The sequence below is a fragment of the Helicoverpa zea genome, chromosome 9 (assembly GCF_022581195.2).
Source record: "Helicoverpa zea isolate HzStark_Cry1AcR chromosome 9, ilHelZeax1.1, whole genome shotgun sequence".
Taxonomy (NCBI): Eukaryota; Metazoa; Arthropoda; class Insecta; order Lepidoptera; family Noctuidae; genus Helicoverpa; species Helicoverpa zea.
In genome coordinates, this window is record NC_061460.1 from 2,288,803 (window position 1) to 2,310,810 (window position 22,008).

At 40.6% G+C, this 22,008-nt stretch overlaps 1 protein-coding gene across 3 annotated transcripts in view; it reads right to left on the reverse strand.

The window, feature by feature from the left end:
* Positions 1–534: 534 nt before the first annotated feature.
* Positions 535–22,008, reverse strand: part of LOC124632944 (protein tweety-like) — an 86,902-nt gene continuing 65,428 nt past the window's right edge. The window contains exons 2-15 of one of the 3 annotated variants that reach the window (XM_047167965.1): positions 20,503–20,582; positions 16,410–16,565; positions 15,422–15,550; positions 13,606–13,749; positions 13,135–13,347; positions 12,638–12,766; positions 11,945–12,082; positions 11,316–11,460; positions 10,100–10,245; positions 8,533–8,630; positions 8,148–8,300; positions 6,043–6,102; positions 4,947–5,146; positions 535–4,664 (exon numbers count right to left, since the gene is read on the reverse strand). In XM_047167965.1, the coding sequence (XP_047023921.1) occupies positions 4,987–5,146; positions 6,043–6,102; positions 8,148–8,300; positions 8,533–8,630; positions 10,100–10,245; positions 11,316–11,460; positions 11,945–12,082; positions 12,638–12,766; positions 13,135–13,347; positions 13,606–13,749; positions 15,422–15,550; positions 16,410–16,544 (1,650 nt within the window). In that variant the 5' untranslated portion in view covers positions 16,545–16,565; positions 20,503–20,582 and the 3' untranslated portion in view covers positions 535–4,664; positions 4,947–4,986. Of the gene's footprint in view, positions 4,665–4,946; positions 5,147–6,042; positions 6,103–8,147; positions 8,301–8,532; positions 8,631–8,702; positions 10,246–11,315; positions 11,461–11,944; positions 12,083–12,637; positions 12,767–13,134; positions 13,348–13,605; positions 13,750–15,421; positions 15,551–16,409; positions 16,566–20,502; positions 20,583–22,008 lie in introns of those variants that run through there. The other 2 variants (XM_047167966.1, XM_047167964.1) reach the window with 2 other exon arrangements.

The window sequence follows — 22,008 nt, forward strand, 5'->3', positions numbered from 1 at the left end:
ATCTTCGTACCATCCGACGATATCACTTTTCACATTGAAAAAACGAATTTGACCGTTACTTTTACTTTAGACATTACTTTAACTTTAACTTTTGATGAAGAAACTGGCCGTTAGAGTAGAAATTTAAGTCCAAACAAGTTATCTTAATAATTTATGAAACATTTAAACCCCCAGGGTACTGTGTACCGATGTCTATCGCTGAGAATGTTAAGGTTAAACCTGGCTTGTGTACCATGCTATATAGCTTTCAGTGTTATAGTGGATATATGTATCCTTATCGTACTGTAATGGGCCTGTAAATGTTATCCTTTTTCGAGTGGCTGTTGATAAATTCAAAAGCGAGTCACAAACATTGTATTGCCAGGAATCAGTAAATAAACATGGTTTGTAAATAAACCACCGTTGGAAGTCTAGCTTTTGACTGAAAACCCGCATCTAAATCGCCTCTATTATTGAAGAAATAATGCTTAATGCAAGCATTATTTTTTTAAACGGGAGTAAAAAAAGGAACTTAACAATCAAACTACACAAAAATATTTTTAATCCATTTATTATTTTCATTGTAAACTCATACACTTGTTCTATCATCAACCGTTTATAATTTACGTTATACACGTCATACATCACGAGATGAGACTTAACACTAACGCACCTTGTGTTGTAAGAAACGACGGCCATTTTGAACTAAGTCAAATCAATTTAATATTAATTTTTATTTTGTTCACAGATGTTAGGTGCATAATAAGAGGAATTAGTAAAAAACGTTGTTTTTAAAAATAGGTAATTAGCGTTACAATCATCCGTTGCTTATATTTTTTGTTAAAAATGTAAGCGGATTTGTAATAATCTATTTTGTCCTGTATTTATTTTATTGAGCTTATTTCAACCTGAGATGTTACCATCTTCTCTAGTCAGAATAAAATAAACTACCGACAATACACATATCTATATAAATAAAAATGAATTGTTGTTCGTTAGTCTGATTAAAACTCGAGAACGGCTGGGCCGATTGAGCTGATTTTGGTTTTAAAATGTTTGTAGAGGTCCAGGGAAGGTTTGAACGATACGAAGTTCGCGGGATCAGCTAGTTTTAAAATAAAAATAAGTCATATTGTAATTACACTTTTTTATATAAATTAGGGATTGTTATGGTACCTCATCTCTTACAACACACAGTGACAATTGCATTTACATTACATTAAACATACTCGGGCGCACCATAATTGACTTGAAAAAGCAAAACAACGAATAAAGCGAGTTTTAAAAAAACTTTTAAAAACATAAACGTGTAAATTCTAAATTCAGTATTTCGAAAAATAATCTATTCGGATACGCTGCCAAATAATCACTTGGATAATCAGTAACAACATAATTTATGGCACTTTGTAATAAAAAGGAAACATCAAAACGGTCCACATTATTCTATTAAAGTATCAAGAAATTTCATAACTGAGAAAATACTTCAATCGTAAATTCAAAATGTGGATGTTCCTTCAAAAATGACTTAGCAAACCTACTAAGAAAATGCAGAACAAAAATTACTAACCTTATATTAATTGATGTTCATTATTTTAGAAATAAAAGGCTAATATTCGAAATTCGCGTTACTTACTCCCGCGTTACGCTTCCTATTTAGGTAAATATATTACCACACTACGGTAACTTCATTGTATTGTATTCAAATTAAAAGCAAACAAGCTTCGAACAACTGAAGCAATTTCTGTTCCCGGATTTGCTAAAAAAACCTTTTTGCGTAATATCCCGCGAATCAATCAACGTTCGGATACATTACCCGGTAAGAAATCACCTCGTAAGAACCGTAAACATATTTTACAACTGTCTAACTGTTTATTATTTACGATTATAAATAGTGTGCAGTAATTACATTGAAAAATTGTGTTTTCTTACAATGTAGAGATAGTATATTTTTGTTATTGCATATTTTATTTCCATTTCGTTTGAAATTTACACACTAGGGTCACGCCACATTACGACACCACAATTTTTACGTCGTAAAAAAGAGATATAAAAATTTCGTAGTCTCAAAAGTGACCGAATAGGTTTTATTCGTTTATACCATTCAGACGAGAAAATAATCACAATTATTAACAGCCATCCTCTTCGGTCGGATCCCAGGGAATACACAGGTTTGAGAATCTATTGCTTTATCTATTGGCAGTAATAAATTAGTTATTGAGGCTACTGGGACCGAACGAAGGTTTCACGATATTGACGATGAGTAACTTGTTGCTGTACAAATTTGAACCTTACCACCTAAACCTTAAACATACTTAAGTTAAATTATGCTTTATCTTTGGCGAATACACTGCATATGGTACCGTGAAATTTGAGAAACTTAAAGAATACTTTGATCATAAAAAACCGTACGAACGTCGTTGTAAAGTCTCACAAAATTCCCTATTTTAATACTGAGATACAAAACAGTTCGCTTAATAGAATAAAAAATGGTACCATTGTTACTTATCCTACGTAATTTATTAGATACAGCTAATAAGATTATCCCGGCCGTGTATCATTGAAAATAACCTTTATTTTGACTTGCACAAGAGCCAAATTTGTATGTGGCGTGCCCGGCGCCAATATTCAACCTCTTAGTTCAACGTTTTGTTCAGAATATTGTATAAGCATATCCCTAGATTATTTTCAAAAATACACGCCTCCATTAAACGATTAATAGTTACATTTTGTGGTGTTAATAGCAAGAGCAGTAGTTTTCCATTAATATTAATACTACACTGTTTACAGACAAACCGTCAGAATAATTCTTGATCAAATGGCAGTTATCATTTGCACCTTATTTACAAATAATTAATACATTTTTTATTTAAATTGCTTCTACCAATTCCACATCTTACTAGTCACACACGATGGAATGCTTAATTTTTATTTTATTTACAATTAATTTATTAGCTGTAAATAAAATAAGTTTGAATTCAAATTTAAAATTAAATAGCCCTAACTTATATTTACATTAGGTCCACGCAATTCAAATCAGTTAAAATTTTGAGCCATAAATATGAAAGCTAAACAATATTTATTACTATAGCCGGTAGAGATTCCAGATTAATTCAAAATAATGATAATTTTATATTTCAAACGTCGTTTTAATTATTTGTGTAATAGCACACAAGGATGAAAGTAAATTACGATTATCTACTGTTAATATTTTGTACATGCTTACATTATGTAGAGATATACAATGCAATAAAATTTCTACTGTCGGGCTCCAAGCCAACTACTTTTAAATGTAATAGAAACATGCCAAAAGAATATTTTTCCAGTAATTTGGCAATTTCGTCCTAAAGTTAGCGCTAAAAAGCGTTTAATCATACTAACAGTTGGAAAGTTAGACCATAGCCGGATTCATCTTATAACTATATTGAGCGAAAACCCGAGTTCAAAAACATTCAACAGTGTTTGTTGACAGCAGTCGTCACTATAAACTTTAACGTGAGAGTTACAACAAAATTGTTATAAAATATTGGTCGTCAACATTCGCTAACACAGCCTTATTAGACTTTAATTATACATACTGACAAACAAACAATAAAAAATTATGCCGATGCAAGTTTTTGATAAAAATATGTAAAAAACATAGGCCTCACTGAAGATGATTTTTAGTGTAGTTACGTTGTAACATTACCTAAATATTTGTGCTAAACTGATTCACTATCAAAATTCGAGACAGCAAAAATAACTATAGTCAAAATATTTTAGATGTAAAATATATTAGACCAGTATTCACAATAAATTACAAAGATTTTGAGCAATCACGCGCAGGTAGAAATCAATCGAGCCGTTACACATCTGTGCTGACAGAAACTCGTCATCAAACGTCTTTTTACTTTAATCAATTTTAAGCTACTTCAAAAACTTGTCTTTTTATTTTGAAATAACTTTTCGACAGCTATTCTGTTAGCACATACGTAAACAGTAAATCCACAGCCGAGAACATATCAGTCACAAATCCACAAAGTTCATAGTTCACTCTGCATTCGCTATGATCGACATAGCGACATATCGAGTGTCGAAATCGTCACGAATCGTATCGAGTACACTGGTCACAGCGTCTTAGGGAGAGATTGGGGGTACACTAGGGGCAGCCGCAGCGTTTTTTGAAGTGATTTATTTCACTGGGGGTTATAGCAGTATGTCTATGGGGGTGAGGGAGGTGTGGGGTGTTCCCTAGAGTTCTGTGACGGCGTAGAGGTCGCGCGTGTCCTGGTGCGGGGGGTGGATGCGCTCGGCGCGCTCGGAGCGCTCGGGACGCTCGCGCTCGCCGCGCTCGGGGCGCTCGGGGCGCTCGCCGCGCTCGGGGCGCTCGCCGCGCTCGGGGCGTTCCCCGCGCTCTGGGCGCTCGGGGCGCTCCTGGCGGCGGCGGTGCGTGGTGTGGGTAGCGTGGGGCTGTGTGGGCGGGGCGCGGCGCGGGCGCTGCAGGGAGCGGTACTCGAGCGCGGCGGCGGAGAGCGGCTGCGGCTCGTGCTTGCGCGCGGGCCGCACGGTGGCGAACTTGTCGGCGGCGGGCGCGGAGAAGGTGCCGAGCGAGACGGCGGCGGCGGCGGGACGCGGCCGCGGCGCGCGGGGCCCGAACGACGCGTACTTCGGGTCGAAGCGGTTCAGGCTTGTCGAACGTCCCGTTTGACCTGGAAGATTAAACACACAACATAATAAAACATGTTGAATCTCAATTTGATATTTGATCTAACTCCTCTAGATCATCGTTATCTGCCTTCACTTCTATGTTATAATCAGCTCCCAGCCTCAGCAAAAAGATGCTAATCTACAGTTTTACAGAGATCATCTGCTTACGTCGCTTTCAAACCCCGATTTTCAATGATTGCTTTAGAAATTTATACCCAACTACACCACTATATTTTTCTATATCTGTAACTTGTAATATTATTTCAATAAGTATAGTAACATACCTGCGTTGTGTTCGGGTGGGTGCGCGCCGCCGGGCCGGTCTCAGTAGAAGTCGCTGCTCTCGAGCGTCTTGCACTGCTTGCTGAGCGTGGCGTACTTGCCGTTGTGCGGCGCGCGGCCCAGCGTGTGCGCGCCGCCCAGCGCCGCCGCGCCGCCGCCGCCCGCGCCGCGTCCCAGCGTCGCGCTGCCCGACATGCGAGACCTACGTGCCCGGAACATATAACTTTTTAATATTGACTCTTTATTTTACATAGGAGAAAAGACTGGCCCACGTAATTATAAACCCTTTCTTTTTTTTATTGATTCCTTTATTTCAAGAAATCTTCTTCTTATCGAGTGAGCTGTAGCTATAATCACCTAACAAGCCCTAGTGTCAGAGTTTTCTCAAATCCGCCTGACGGCCTCTGACGTGGAAAATTTCAAGAAATTAAACCACAATATGGATCCCAATACACATCACAGAAACCGTAACTAAGTATAGCGATAACCGAACTGTTTTCAGTTTTCAATGAGCGGCAATTATACTCCTAATTATGGTTCAGTTATCGCTATAGTAAAATGGCGTAAGACCCCGAGTAGACCAAACAAAGGGTTCAGTAAATATTTAGGGAAGATTAGACGGTTTTAAACTTTTTTGTGCTAAATCAAGGAGAGAATTATTAGTTATTGTCAGTATTGCGTGGGATGATGACATGAACAGATGCACACTTAATTGGTTTTAATCACGTGCATTTTACATAGAAATACTTAATTTGAAAATATAATTTCACAATACTACACAATTTCACTAAGAAAAAAGCTCAATAGGTTAAACCATCTAAGAACTACGTCCAGTTAGAATTTAAGCTTTTCTCATAGTTCCATTTTTTAATTACAGCTTATCACTCCTCCATAAAATGTACATATTTGCCATTGCTGCCATTGTATGCACGTGAATAAAACCTTTATAAAACACAAAGGCCTATTGAAGACGTCACACAAATATGGTCTGACCGTTTCTTAGTGCAGTTGACAGCGCTGTCAGCCAGTACAAAATGCGCCATTCTCTTTTCAAAATTGACAGCTGTCAAGTGCACCAAAAAGTTCGGTGGCACTTACCTGGGCTTGTCGAAGTCCATGAGTTGCACATCGGCGCCGTAGGATGGTGGCTTGCCGGGGCTAGACAGAACGTCAAACATATTTACCGTGGCTAAGTTCGCATTACGTAATACGTACGTACGTCGTATGCCGAAGGGTTTGATTTAGTGGGTTTAGGACGTTATATTAAATGGTTGAATGAATCTTAATGGTTTTTGGTGTGTTAGAAATTGTGGGTGTAGGTTTAGATTACGACATAATTGTTAGACAAAAACTGTACCGACTAGCACATTATAACAGCTTTTTGGTATAGAACCAATCCTATAAAAATGCGTGACATTGTTCCAGCCAGTATTTTTTATAAAATAGCTGATTATAAAATATATTTTTTGACATACAATATGGGTGCTGCGTATTGGGTCGTAATGTAAACCTAGCCAGTTTCAAGATGGCGCAAAATGTGTTCGTGAAATGAAAATCGATAAGTACAATGTTAAAAATGAGAAAACAAAGGTGTTAGTAGTTCAAATAAAAATTATGTACATTTAGTTAAGTGCGATGTCAATGAATAGAGTAAAGTTAGCTACACACATTAATACCTTAGATCGGAGCGTCGGATCACAGTATATATTAATTAGAGAAACTAGTAAATACTCACCATTGACAACGGGACTAGGTACTTAATAAAGCTAAGATTTTATATATGGCTTTATAGATGGCGCTAGTAAGCCATCCATACTTCAGATCAAAGGAGATGGCCAAAAAAAAACCCAGAGTCGACAGAAACTTCATATGTATGGTTGGATTCAGTATAATGTGTAGATTACAAAAAGTATTTCATATCATCTAAAAACCATGGGGTTCTCTTTTTACAAGGTTTTTTCGATGAAGATTTTAGTACTAAAAAAGCTTAACTTTTCTGTTTGCTGTTCATTAGAAATTGTGCATAGGGTAAAAACTTTACACTTAGGTGTATGTCTGTTAGCACTATACACGAGTGAAGGTTTAGAGCTGACCAGATGATGGAGAATAGAGAAGATCAAGGGAACTCGGCAATGGTAAATATTAACTACCTCATGTTTGGGCTTATATTATTCGCATTGACGAGAACTATTCACTAATGCGAATATAATGACTAAACAACTAAAAATAACTTTTTTTTACTTTTAATTTTATTTTCAAATTAACCTTTGCCAGTTCAGAAGTTTACACATAACAGGGAAACCTCTTCATGTAGGTAAGGTCGGTACTTAGTCGTAGGTATCTGGAGTGGTTCATGTCAATAGTCAATGGGTGGGGGTCAAACTCAAGACCTTTTAATTACCAGGCAAACTCTGTAAATATGGTGATGTTACTATTCGCATGTATAATGTTAGTATACCTTGTTTTTTATGGTCCTTTATGTAAATAATCTTTGAAATCCACATAAATTCAACATAACCTATATTTGTGAAAATATGATATAGCTCCTATACCCCATGGATTTCAGACTGGAATTTTTGGCACCATCAAAGGTCTATCATAATGAACCCATTGGTACCCATTTCGTTGCTGTCGATTCTGGGTTTTTTTACTATGAAAATTTGGCCATCTCCTTTTATCATGCCAGCTACATTATTAGGGAAGTCGTCAATCAACTATGTCAATCAACTATGTCAATTCAGTCCATTCTAAATAATTACATAAGGCTTATAAGTAAAAGAAACAAATTAGCCTAACCATTAAAATCAAAAATGTCAAAACTAAAACTATGATTTTTAATCATATTTGCATCCTTCAACTGACTTGACCCATTCGGAAACATTCGGTCCACTTCGGCTAACTTCGGAGACGACTTCACCAATAACAACAGCCAGCACATATTCACACAACTATAAACCCTACACTTAAGGTAATAAGGTTGATATCTCTGGAGTGGAGGGTGGTTTGCCGCCGATATCTCTATGCAATATAGTTCACACCGCTATATACCCTACGCCTAAGTCAATAAGATCGACATTGCTATGCAGTCTCACCTAGGCCGCTCTAAGTCCATAGGTTTGCCGTTGAAATCTCTATGTAATAAAGTTCACACCACTATATCCCCTACATTTAACGTAATAAGATCGACATTGCTATACACTCACCTAGGTCGCTCCAAATCCATCAGTTGTACGGCAGCCCCGTAAGAAGGCGGTTTGCCGTTGTTGTATGGCGCGGGTCTTGGTAAAGTACGGCTGGCCTGACTGCTGCCGCCGCTTGATAAGAATGGAGCTTGTTCCTCGCCGCCGCCGCTTCGTCTGTAGGACGAACGAAGGGAGTTTATGGATATTAAACTTAGCAGTCGTACAGCTTAAACATCAGAATTACATATAAGCAGTTTTTAATCCGAGTGTGGTAAATAGTTCACTCGGGAAGCAGGTAAAACCGAACAGATTATTGAAGTCGAATTTAAGAAAAGAAGGAATTTATTTCCTCAATAAATATGGGTGTATGCAAAACAAGGAAGTAATGCTTGAAATGATAACGTACTTTGTGTTGATGTATATCCAGGCATGCGAGTCTACCAGTACGATAGCTGTGAACAGGAAGCCGGCCGCCACCGCCGCTAGCAGCTGGAGTGACAATGCCTGGAACACGAGGGATAGAAAGTTAAGTATATTACTGGAAGGTGTGCATTATTATATGTCCTGTACAATCTGAAATGTCCTTATGTAGAAACCGCCTCCGCCTCGCCTGTACCCGCGCTGTGTGCACCCGCGCCGCTGTACAGTACCTGCAGGCCGGCGTCGCAGGCGGCGCGCGCGGCGGCCACGAAGTAGGCGCGCGCCATGCGGCACTCCAGCGCGCCGCTCAGCGCCACCAGCGCGCGCTCCGCCTCGCCTGTACCCGCGCCCAGTGCACCCGCGCCGCTGTACAGTACCTGCAGGCCGGCGTCGCAGGCGGCGCGCGCGGCGGCCACGAAGTAGGCGCGCGCCATGCGGCACTCCAGCGCGCCGCTCAGCGCCACCAGCGCGCGCTCCGCCTCGCCTGTACCCGCGCCCAGTGCACCCGCGCCGCTGTACAGTACCTGCAGGCCGGCGTCGCAGGCGGCGCGCGCGGCGGCCACGAAGTAGGCGCGCGCCATGCGGCACTCCAGCGCGCCGCTCAGCGCCACCAGCGCGCGCTCCGCCTCGCCTGTACCCGCGCCCAGTGCACCCGCGCCGCTGTACAGTACCTGCAGGCCGGCGTCGCAGGCGGCGCGCGCGGCGGCCACGAAGTAGGCGCGCGCCATGCGGCACTCCAGCGCGCCGCTCAGCGCCACCAGCGCGCGCTCCGCCTCGCCTGTACCCGCGCCCAGTGCACCCGCGCCGCTGTACAGTACCTGCAGGCCGGCGTCGCAGGCGGCGCGCGCGGCGGCCACGAAGTAGGCGCGCGCCATGCGGCACTCCAGCGCGCCGCTCAGCGCCACCAGCGCGCGCTCCGCCTCGCCTGTACCCGCGCCCAGTGCACCCGCGCCGCTGTACAGTACCTGCAGGCCGGCGTCGCAGGCGGCGCGCGCGGCGGCCACGAAGTAGGCGCGCGCCATGCGGCACTCCAGCGCGCCGCTCAGCGCCACCAGCGCGCGCTCCGCCTCGCCTGTACCCGCGCCCAGTGCACCCGCGCCGCTGTACAGTACCTGCAGGCCGGCGTCGCAGGCGGCGCGCGCGGCGGCCACGAAGTAGGCGCGCGCCATGCGGCACTCCAGCGCGCCGCTCAGCGCCACCAGCGCGCGCTCCGCCTCGCCTGTACCCGCGCCCAGTGCACCCGCGCCGCTGTACAGTACCTGCAGGCCGGCGTCGCAGGCGGCGCGCGCGGCGGCCACGAAGTAGGCGCGCGCCATGCGGCACTCCAGCGCGCCGCTCAGCGCCACCAGCGCGCGCTCCGCCTCGCCTGTACCCGCGCCCAGTGCACCCGCGCCGCTGTACAGTACCTGCAGGCCGGCGTCGCAGGCGGCGCGCGCGGCGGCCACGAAGTAGGCGCGCGCCATGCGGCACTCCAGCGCGCCGCTCAGCGCCACCAGCGCGCGCTCCGCCTCGCCTGTACCCGCGCCCAGTGCACCCGCGCCGCTGTACAGTACCTGCAGGCCGGCGTCGCAGGCGGCGCGCGCGGCGGCCACGAAGTAGGCGCGCGCCATGCGGCACTCCAGCGCGCCGCTCAGCGCCACCAGCGCGCGCTCCGCCTCGCCTGTACCCGCGCCCAGTGCTCCCAGCGCCGGCTGCAGCCCTGTGCACATATACAAAATCATATGTAAACAATATAGACTGACAGACCGTAACAATAACACCTACTAAACATTGCACTATAACGTCCACGTCATCATGGCAACACGGAATAACAAGCACAGACCGAACCGCGAACCAAAAGCCTGCGGTGCGGCGTGACCAACATAAACGCCGCTGTCCCATTACGCGCTACCCCCGTCGTCGCATATGCGGCTCTCGTGTCTTTACATGCAAGACACTCTTTCTGCGCGAACTACGTGAGCGATCCGGATGCTAATGCGAAACGGATGGAACGACGCAAAAACAACAAACAGTTGATTCCTATCCCAGTATCCTAATGATCAAACGCACTAAAAGTCCGTTGCTTTGCGGCGCGAATTACGCGATCAATTGGTTTGAAATCGAATACGAACTGGACCCGACTAGAGATGGCGATCTGAGATCGATTAATCGAAGAATCGATTTTTTTGACCAAAAAAATCGATTTTTTAAATCGATCTTGTGTACTGAATCGATCCATTGAATCGATATTTCACCCTCTAAAATCGAGATTCGATTTTTCTGTTTCGACAGATGGATGAACTCACTCAAAAACTTACTCAAAAACTCGATAGATGGATGTGTACTTAATGTCCTTTGCCCTTTAACAATAGATAAAAGTAAAGCTTGGATATTAAGCACTGGGAAATATAAAAAAATATATAACTTTTTAATGTACCTACCTACCTAACTGAAATAAATATCTTTTTTATTACCTGTTACTTTGATTTAGTAGTAAAACTCTTTAATAGTAAATGGGTTTGTGTTTGTATTAAAAACATAGACTCAATATGCGAATCGAAAAAGATCGATTTTTGCAAAATCGATTCTTTTCACCTCGATTTTTTTGTGGATCGATTTATTAGACCTTGATTCGAATCGATTTAAAAATCGATCTTTTTTGGAAAGAATCGCCATCCCTAGACCCGGCTACCCTAGAAAACCGCACTACTATACAAAACAGTCATAAATAAATCCGAACACATTGTCCAACCTAAAAACAGACACACCCTTAAATCACAATAAACTTACCAGGATCATTAAACAGCTGCGGCGCGCCTCTAGCCAGCACAGCCAACGCCTGTCTGACGGCCACTACAGCTCGTTGCGCGTTCCTCAGTTCGGCAGTCAGCACGTTTTCACGAGACACCTTGCATGATAAGTAGTAATGCACCATCTGGGAATGGTGAAAGGTGTCCTTAGACTGATTTTTTTACTGGTTGAGTTTTACGCCGGTTTAATGGCCACATGTCAAAAATGTAATTTACACAATAATAAATAAAATCTGTCTTCTCAGACAAGGAAAATTAAACAAACGAAGTGAAAATCGGCCTAGCTCAAGTATGACTAGTGTGTATAAACGAATTCAAAAAGTTTGTTGTATGCCAGTTTCCTAAAATATTTATTTTATTTTAGTTTTCAATATATTTAGTTCGAGCGGTGACAATACTACATCATCTGCAAAAATATCAACTGTCTAGCTATCACGGTAAAGGAAATGCAGTCTGGAATCAGACGCATGGACGAACGGAAAGACGGACAGCGAAGTCTTAGTAATAAGGTTCCGTTCTTCCCTTTCGGTACTGTACTCTAAAAAACAGTCTTCTCAGACGCTCAATGACATCAAGAGACCAGACGATCCAGTAGCATCATATACATACGTCCTGAGGCAAGTTGTGGGGCGCATGGTGCGCGAGCGCGGCGGCGGGGTCCTGGCAGGCGTCGGCCGCCGCCACCGCGCCCGCCGCCAGCACCGCGCCCGCCAGCCAGCACACCACTAATGCGCCTAGTGCTCCCACCTACACACATGGACAATTTATTTATATATAGGGACCTTTACATAAGGTCTACCAAGCTAGATATAATGTCAATTATGGTTACAGTTACAGCCTTTTTATCGTCCCACTGCTGGGCACAGGCCTCCTCCCTCACGGAAAAGGATATAATGTAAATTAGCAAAGAAAAAAACACAGATGTTAATTGCAAAGTATGAATAATATTGCCTGTATGAAAATGTATTTCCAATTAAGACATTTTGTTTGCGCGCCTAATGTGGTCCTACAATAGTGTCCCATAGGTGCGACGTTTTGGCCTTTTAAATGAATAAATATTTAAGGAACTGTGTTTTTTTTAATCTCCTCTAATGATCTTCTTAACAATATTTAGATTTTGTCCTCATAAACTTTTGATAACATGATGAAATAACGATCAATATTACGGAGTTTCATTACTTTCTGACATTACCTACAGTGAGCGTCAGAGTCTCAATGAAATATGTATTTTAGAAAACTTATTTATTACCCGACTACTACATAAATACGAAAAATAACTTCGGTAAATAAGGCTATACATACACAGAGCAACAGTAACGCCCGTCGCGATCGCCGTGCGGCGGCAGCCAACAGCGCGACACAGACTGCACCGCCGCAGCACCAGCCCGCCATGCCGCCCGCCCAGCGCGCCGCCTCCCAAACCCATGCACGCTGAGAAAAAGATAACATACACAATGATCAATATATAACTTCACGCTGACAAGATAACACAATTATTATTACAGGTATTTAATATATAGGTAACTCAATAAAGGTCACAGTCAACCAATATGGGTGAAAACTCACTTATAGTCCACATTCATAAAATTCAGGTACCTAGGTTATAGGGGCAGTAAAGTTCATAAAGGATTGTTACTTTGGGAGAAAACATAAGTAAATACACAGGGGTGATAAATAAAGAAGTACATAAGGGTAATACATAAGTAAGTACAAAAAGGTAATTCACAAGACAGTATAAGTATGAGGAGGGTACATAAGACGTAATATGCAGAAAGCTATCTGGGTAATATTCCACTCACCTTCATAAAAGCGTCGAGGTTCAACGCAGCGAGTGGCCGGCGCAGATTGTCAGCGGCTGAGGCAGCTGCGCTCGCGTTGTTGCGCAGAGCAGACAACGCTCGCAGTAACGTGCCGAGAGCAGTCTGGTTGGCTACGGGAGCGTCTAGAGCGTCCGCTAGTCGGGCGAGAGGCGCCCGTGCTCGCGAACCCATTGCTTCTTCTAGGATGCTCGACTGCAAAAATGAATTAGGAATAATATCATTATCAAAGGGAAAAAGACGCTCTCAAACAGGAGCTATAAAAAGGTCTTGAAAGTTTTATATAAAAATATATATTTTGCAAGGTTTCATTAATCACGTGGGCAAACATAAACATGAGCTTCATGCTTTCATCTTCAATCGTTAGGACTCCTGCAAACTATTCAGCAAAACAGTGAATCTTTTGCACAAGACATCTCTTTTCCCCCATTTCCTCCAATCAATACAACTCACCTGGTTCTTAACAGTGTTAACGAGCGCGGCCAGCTGGTTGCCGGCCTGGATGCTTTGCAACATGGCATTGTGCAGGTCATCGTTGCCGAAGAGACCGACGCCGATCGCCCCGCAACACAGCACCGATAGGATCATCAATGTTATCTGAGAACAAACACGTTTTCAACTGTCAATTTTTCAAAGTGTATTTTTGATTACGTTAGTTAGTGAGCCAAAAATGTAGTCCTAAGTCATAGTTCAATAGCACTGCAAGTGTTGTCAGGTAGGTAAGCTCTTCAACTTTATACATACATAGATTTGTTTTAGTATGTCATGATTACCTTTGATGAGAAATTGATTAGACTTGGAGATCACAAGTAAACGAGACTTTGATCCTTCAAACTAAACGGGACAACCTTTCATGAAGCTTACCTAAAACTTTACAATTTACATAAACTTTACACAAAAAAGTCGATGCACTTTCATATTTACGTAAACGATCTAACCTTTTGATCTACAAACACTTACAAACGAATCACACATTACCAGACACCTTATAAACTTTGGAAGTTTTCAAAAGGCATCTCCAAAAAAGAACATCAAAGTTCGACTGTCCTAATTTTTTTCCCATCATTGGTAGGTACCTAACGGTTCTTTTAATATGAAGAGCATAAACATCTGATCGTTCGAACACTTGCTCCAACACGTGGTAATATCATCTTGTGAGAAATTATTTTGATTGTGTTTGCAGACTATTTATAGAGCACGATACCCTCTGGGGCGTACATGATGAGTTTATCATTCCTTGTCGGGGAAGTGTGCTAGTTGCTTTTGTCTTAAAGGAAGAGGACTTTGTGTCTGTAAGGTTAATTTGGTTCAGCTGTTACTTTAATTTGGTCTACTAACCCATATTGGAGCTAAATATTACATTTATGAGACAAATTTCAGAATAAATTCATACATAAGCCGAAAAATTATGGGTTATCTTTATGAGGATGATTGCTTCAAGAAATTTAATAATGTAGCGATATCAATTCAGGTGTTTAAAACTCAAAGTGAAACTACGTGTTCAACGACTGGTCTAACTCATGAAAAATCCATGAAGAATGCCCATTACGACTGGCTTATTCTGAAGGTTACAGGTACTAGTGTGTCGGGTAACAAGGTAACAATGAATAATAGATATAAACACGAAAAAGGTTACAACACTCATTCGAACTTTACAAAGGTCGATGTCTAAATTCAGATGGCAAGAAAAACGTAACTTCAAAAGGTATCAACAGTCTTCTACTAAGACCACACGTGAGCTTTGTCCAATTTACGCTTCAGCATATATTGAATGAAGTCAATTATCAAAGGCTCTCTAATGAGTACAATACTAATTACACAATTAAGGTGCAAACTCTTGCATTGAACGCTTAGAAAGACTGTGAAGCAAAGAAAGTTCGCCGGAAACGTTGACCTATTGGTTTATTGTATCTTTTGAGCTGTCAAAGCAACTTCCTTGTCTTTGTTTACAATCTCGTGACTTATTTAGCGAAGTATGTAGGTACAGTCTTGATTAGGAGAATTTATAAGATAGAAAAAGACTAAGAATAACTGCCTCCTTCATTACATGGACAATCATTACATGTTGATCATGATCCTTCATCACCTAAACGTCATAGGTACATATACCTTCCAGGTAATAAAAATGACTATTTTTAAGGAAAATAGATTGGCTCGAAGAAGCTATCTATCAGTCGAATCTGTTAAAGTAATTCAGCTTGTAGACTTCACCTAATTAGTTAAGCTTCCTCACCTATTGGTCTAGAAGTAAAAAGTTTGATGTTCGTACCTTCAAAGCAGTGATACTCCTTGGTGGCCGTTGCTTTCTGTCGCAGCATCTTGTGAGCAGGTATATGAGGAGTACTGTCAGGGTGAGGATCAGCCACGCGCCCGGTATGGATCCGAGGATGCCCAAGCTCTGGAAATATACAACGTTACGTTAGTGTTATCCTAGAAAGAGTTACAATTTAAAAATTGTTAGAGAGTAAAGTGGAGATATAATAAGAACATTTCTGTTATTTACATTAATCCTGAGAATCTTCGCTTGTTTAGAAGTCTGTCAATAGATAGCGAAAATTTCGAATGTGCTAAAATGGGCCAGCATCTATTAAAGCTTTAACTTCTGCTATCTTTATTTTATTTATTTATTTATTTTTATTTAACAATTTATGTACACAGTGAACATATAAAAGAAATAGACATAGCATAGAAATAGTACAAAGGTACTGCTTATTTCTAAATCGAAATCTCTTCCAGCAGACCCGTTTATCTTGTTTCAATTTTGAAGTTAGTCCTAGTAGTAAGTAGTTTTATACATATAATTCTATATAATATATTTCCAAGATAAGCACTAGTATGACAATAGTTTGGAAACTTCAATAAAGAGCCTGCATGTCGCCTGAGACAAACGAGATCCTTAATTAACTGTCACGTTGTGTGGACAAACGTATTGCGGCACAAGTGTGCTATTCTCTGATAACATGTGTGAAGATGAGACAAAAAAGATTGAAGTCTACTATATTATAAAAAAAATAGACCCGTTGTGTAGATACTTTTATGGTGAAACTGTATTTAGATAATGTACAATTGTTTAGACATTCAATTTATAACAAGACTTAATTTTGGCTATTTGCAAAGTCACTATAATCTGCCTTTCTTCAATTGAGTTGTTGACATTATTTTTCGCAGGAAGGGATTCTTCAATCGCCTCTCACCAGATTAAACCTACTAGATATCTTCTTAAGATCTACATTACAACAAAAGTAGGCCACCCTCACCTCTAGATAAACAGGGGAATTAGGAGCAAACGTGTCGTTAACCCGATGCAGAGTCACGTTGATATGCGGCAAGGCGTGCAGCAGCCGCGAGAGACGCGGCGGCGAATACTCGTCCGAAACGCCCGGCGCGCCCATCGCGACCTTTCACGATCACACCTGGATAGGGAAAGGGGAAAATATGAATTATTTTGTTTTAAAATAAGAACATTTAACGACCTCGATGGCGCAATGGTCACCATGCCGGACTGCCGTACCTGAGGTCCCGGGTTCGATTGCCGGTTCGGTCGACATTTGTGTGATGAGCATGCTTGTTAGCCGTGGTCTGGGTGTTACTATATGTATTTATAAGCTGTCAACGCAACTTCCTTGTCTTTGTTTACAATCTCGTGACTTATTTAGCGAAGTATGTAGGTACAGTCTTGATTAGGAGAATTTATAAGATAGAAAAAGACTAAGAATAACTGCCTCCTTCATTACATGGACAATCATTACATGTTGATCATGATCCTTCATCACCTGAACGTCATAGCTATGTATACCTTCCAGGTAATAAAAATGACTATTTTTAAGGAAAATAGATTGGCTCGAAGAAGCTATCTATCAGTTGAATCTGTTAGGGTCAATTCCCACTGAAAGAGCAGCGGCCGGCAGCGGCCGGCAGCGGCCGTAAATGCAAGTGATTGAGCGCGAGCGCGGCGGGCCGCGCGGCGCCGCGCTGGGCCGCGCCGGGCCGCGCTCTTACATTGTCCGTGCTCTTACGGCCGCTGCCGGCCGCTGCTCTTTCAGTGGGAATTGACCCTTTTAAAGTAATTCAGCTTGTAGACTTCACCTAATTAGTTAAGCTTCCTCACCTATTAGTCTAGAAGTAAAAAGTTTGCCGGTTCGGTCGACATTTGTGTGATGAGCATGCTTGTTAGCCGTGGTCTGGGTGTTACTATATGTATTTATAAATTTGTAGTTATATATGTAGTTTATCAGTTGTGTTAGCACCCGTAACACAAGTTAATTAATAACTTAGCATGGGGCTAACCGACCGTGTGTGAAAAGGTGTCCCGACATTATTATTATAACTTGAACTGATTTAAATAGGAGGAGGTTGTACAGGTGTAAAGTTTTTGTTTTAATTGGAGGTAGAACTAATTTGCTAAGTAATTCCCATATTTTTTATTGCAATAGCGTTTGAGATAAAAAAAATCGCCAAAAAAAATGGCGAATTTTTTCTGTTTGTGTAATGATTGTTTTTATATAGTTGAAGTGAGTGTAGCCTCCATTGCAATTTTCTTTGTCAACTTCTAAACTGGATTTGAAAGTAAATACAAATAAATGAATTATATGCATTGCACGATTCGAGTTGTGACGTCAATGGCACTGCTAGGACTAACGGTAGCTATCATGATGTAGGGTAAAGGCGGGATAGATGCCGCAGTGGGATAGATGCCCCATTTTTAAAAAACCTAACTTCCCATGCTCACGATTAAGAAACAACCGTTTAACTAGAAGCCACAAGCACCCCGCACCTAAATTAGCCACGCGCCATCGAGGGGTGAGGTCGCGTTTCGCTCGTGTGTGAATTCATCTCCGCGGCGAACTTACAGCGAGCGTAAAATTTTTAAAGGTGAGTATTTGCTGTTGTATAACTTTATAAGTAGATATTAATTCCATCAATTTTTTTATTACGTATGTATTTGTTTCATGAAGTATACATTTTGATGTAAATAGTTGCTCTATTGTATTTATTTATTTAAAAAACTACTAGGGCATCTAACCCTGTCAAAAAGGATAGTTGCCCTGATTTTTTACGGTATAGGTGCCCCTAGGGGCATCTATCCCTCCCTACATCACGTGTATCCTGAATGTATTATAAGTGCTTTGAATATATATTTTTTATATTTTTCATGTGTTTATGTATAGGTATTTACACTTTTTATTGATTACGAATGATTTACAGTTCAAACAGTGAAGATGAAGACAATTCACTTAAGAACAAAGTTAAGGAATTGAAAACTAAAGGTTTGCCGGTGAAGAAGACTAAAAGAGATGGGCAGGATGAGCCTAAAGATACAAATAAAAATAACTGCATATAATGCTTTGAAAACTATGAATAAACAAAATCGAAATCCGACTGGATTCAATGTGTAATGTGTCAGTGCTCGTTACATGAAACCTGTATACTTTTCAGAAATTTTTGCTCGAGATGTAGAAAACTTAAAGCACTGTCCGGTTAAATATTATGATGCTAAGTATATTGTGTTATTTTAGTTTTTAAGAAAGAATGATTTTTATGATTTTGCATGTTGAAACTAAATAATTAATATTTTATAATAAGGGTTTAAAATATAAAATACATTATTTTTGTTGAACAAATACCTTTAGAATTTTATTGTGTTAATTTTAATTAATCTGATAATGAATATAAAAAGATTTTAAAAACTGCAAAATACTTTTTATTTCAAATAAATTAAAGTAAAAAAAAATATAAATATTATTAATATAATATACTTAAACAATATGAAGGGCATCTATCCCGCACCGTAGGCATCTATCCTCGCTAGTATTTTCAAGGTGGGGCAACTATCCATAGGGGTAGGCATCTATCCCCAAAAATTGAGGTCTACAAAAAGCTAAAATCTGCAAAACGTGTAGTATATAGGTCCAAAAAGACAAATCACAAATAAACATAAAGGATTAAACTAGTTACATTCATAGGTGTTATTAATGTAGAACTAATATTTATTAAATTATAAGCATATTTCAAAAAGTGGGGCATCTATCCCGCCTTTACCCTATTTCTATCCTGATACCTATTATGTTTGAAAATGTATGATATTCAGCAGACACAATATTAACGGTTAATTCAAAAAGGCTTCTTAATTTAGATTAAATCTAATTCAGTTAGTCTGATTTTGGAACCAGACTTGTATGTTAAATAAGTGTACCTACTAATAGTGCAACAAACACTGAATATTATTTTTCGTACCTACCTATCTGTAATTTTTCGCTAGTAAAATATTTATTTTGGCTAGCAGACTTAGATTTTTCATTCTTGTTTAAAGAACAATCAATTTATTACTTGCATGAAGTCTTGTAGTACAAAATGAATGAATACTTATTTGATCAAATGAGCCAACATCGCTAATTGCGTTCTAAAATTAACATCTATTTGCAAATGTGGAACATCTGTTTCCAACCTCACGCCGACAACAGAATAACAAACTTCAATTAATTACGAATTAATAACAACAATGTTATGATAGGCCATTACGAAATAGGTTTATAGGCCTTTTATCTTTCGCATTAGGTCAAACGTAATGCACGCTTGTCTTCCTAAAGATATTACGGCATATTTACAATTTGATAAGGCTTAAATTTCAAGTATCTTTATCTTTTAAAGTGGCTAACGAGTGGTGTAGGTACAGTGGCTATATTGAAACCGAGACGGCGTTTTGCTATCTCTGACATAACCACATTTTTTATGGAGAAAAAGTATCAAGCAATATGAAATTAAGTTGTATTTCTCACTTATTTACTCGACTCTTAAGATCCAAAGGGTAAACCTTTTAAAAGAGAATTCTGTTTAATCTTTAGCACGTCGTAGACGTCACGTTTTCGAGACGACAGAGCTTAAATGCACTTAATAGAACAACAGGAATGCAACTAGTTTAAGTGCATTTCAAATAAACTATGACGCGAAGATCTTGGAATACTATCTTGGAATAATAAATCGATAAGAGAATGCTTTTGCCCTCACTTCGAAGAACAGAAACATTTTCAATAAAACGGTTACTTTCTTACAAAAAGCTCAGTCAAGCTAAAGAAAAACAAACAATAACATCACAGAAACATACGTAGGTACACTTATATTACGAAACTTAATAAATTCACGAGACAGAAATTTTCCCGACAAAGTTTTGATATGTGCGCAAACTTTTGTGAAACCAACTGTACGTAGACGACGTGTAAGGGGATAGGAAGTCAAAAAGCAGAACTAATAAGGTACATTTTCGCTTGGGGAGTAGTTTGTCTGAAATTGATGTCCTGCTGCCAGTGTTCACAATGTCTCCCGCTTAGGATACATATAGATGTATGTACTTACCGCAACTATCTATCAGTATTGCTGCCTACGACGCCATGGTGGGCCGGACCGATGGTACTTCACTTTCACCGAGAGGACATCTGTAACAAATGATGGGGTAGAATTAATATATGGGATACTGAAGAATATGGTGACCCTGGGATGTTATGGAGAAAGGCATGGGAATGCTTCTCTTTCGGAGAAATTGGGACGGTGCAGTAAAATGTTCTAGGCGACAAAAAAAAACGTTTTCATGATAGAGTAAACCCAGTAAGGAAAAAGCCAGAAAACATGAACACCAAACTAGTCAAAACATCACTAACATCCATTATCATCAATCAGACACACAGTTTACTGAAAACCAACCCAACACATTAATTTCCTGGCATAGACGGTAACTGGAAACCGTACAGTACCTCTCAAAGGTTTGCCGTGACATTGTAAAACAATCGGAATGATATACGTAGTAGCAAATCGTTCGGGTGTACACCGTCTAAACAAAAGCCGACCACACGCAGTGTGTAGTTCACTGGTTCCCATTAAATGCGCCAACTATGGGCCGTTGTTGGTACAATGTGGTGTTATCACTACCATTAAAATTATCTCGAATGCATTCGCTCGCATTTCTCAGATAACTAGACACTGTATAAACTAGGAATAACGTGTGGTGCCCTAGGATAGTGTTACGACACCAGGCGTGGATTGTATGACGGAGATAAACGGCCAGTTGTGGAGTAAGGGCGTATCAGGTTTATGAGATGAATCCCTTTTATGGCAATATTCTTGCTTTAAGGCTCAATTTTAAAATGGTGCCTCCAGGACCGCTCTGACTTTTCCAAAAATGTTTTCTTTAGTTGTATCTGGTATTTTAGAAGTATCTGCAATAAAATCCCGTACCATTTTCCCAGTGACTAATATACCAGATTGCCCCCTCTACAAACAAGCTAAAGAAACCCTTTTTCCTCAACATATCAATGAAACGAGTGGAACATTAGTAAACGCATTAAAATCATAATAATGGGACATTACGACGTCGAGCGTTGAGCGGTGTCACGCAACAAATTACATACAATTGAGATGAACGTGCGGCGCCATTGAGCTATTTGCTCGAGCAGCTTTTAATTATAATCTAATGTGCTGTGGGAAGCTTTGGAACTTCTTGAAAGGATCATTTCTTACTGCAATCGCAAACTTATTAATTTGACACCCGCCTGGTCAAAATTACGAAAAACCCGAAGACTTATTTCTACCGCAATCTCTCATGCATGCATAGGTCATTAGACACATTAATATTATAATCTGAACTGTTATAAATTGAGAATAATATTGATTGATTTCTTACAAATAGCTCTACAGACCGAGGTAGCACTATGACTCAATTTATTAATATGAATTCGAAAGATTGAAAAACCTCAAACATTAATTTGATTGCGCCATAAAACAGTCACGTATAATAAGCATTCCTACTGCAAATCGCTTAATAACGTAGCCTAGACCGTGTCGAAAGCTGGCTGAGTCACAACTTGT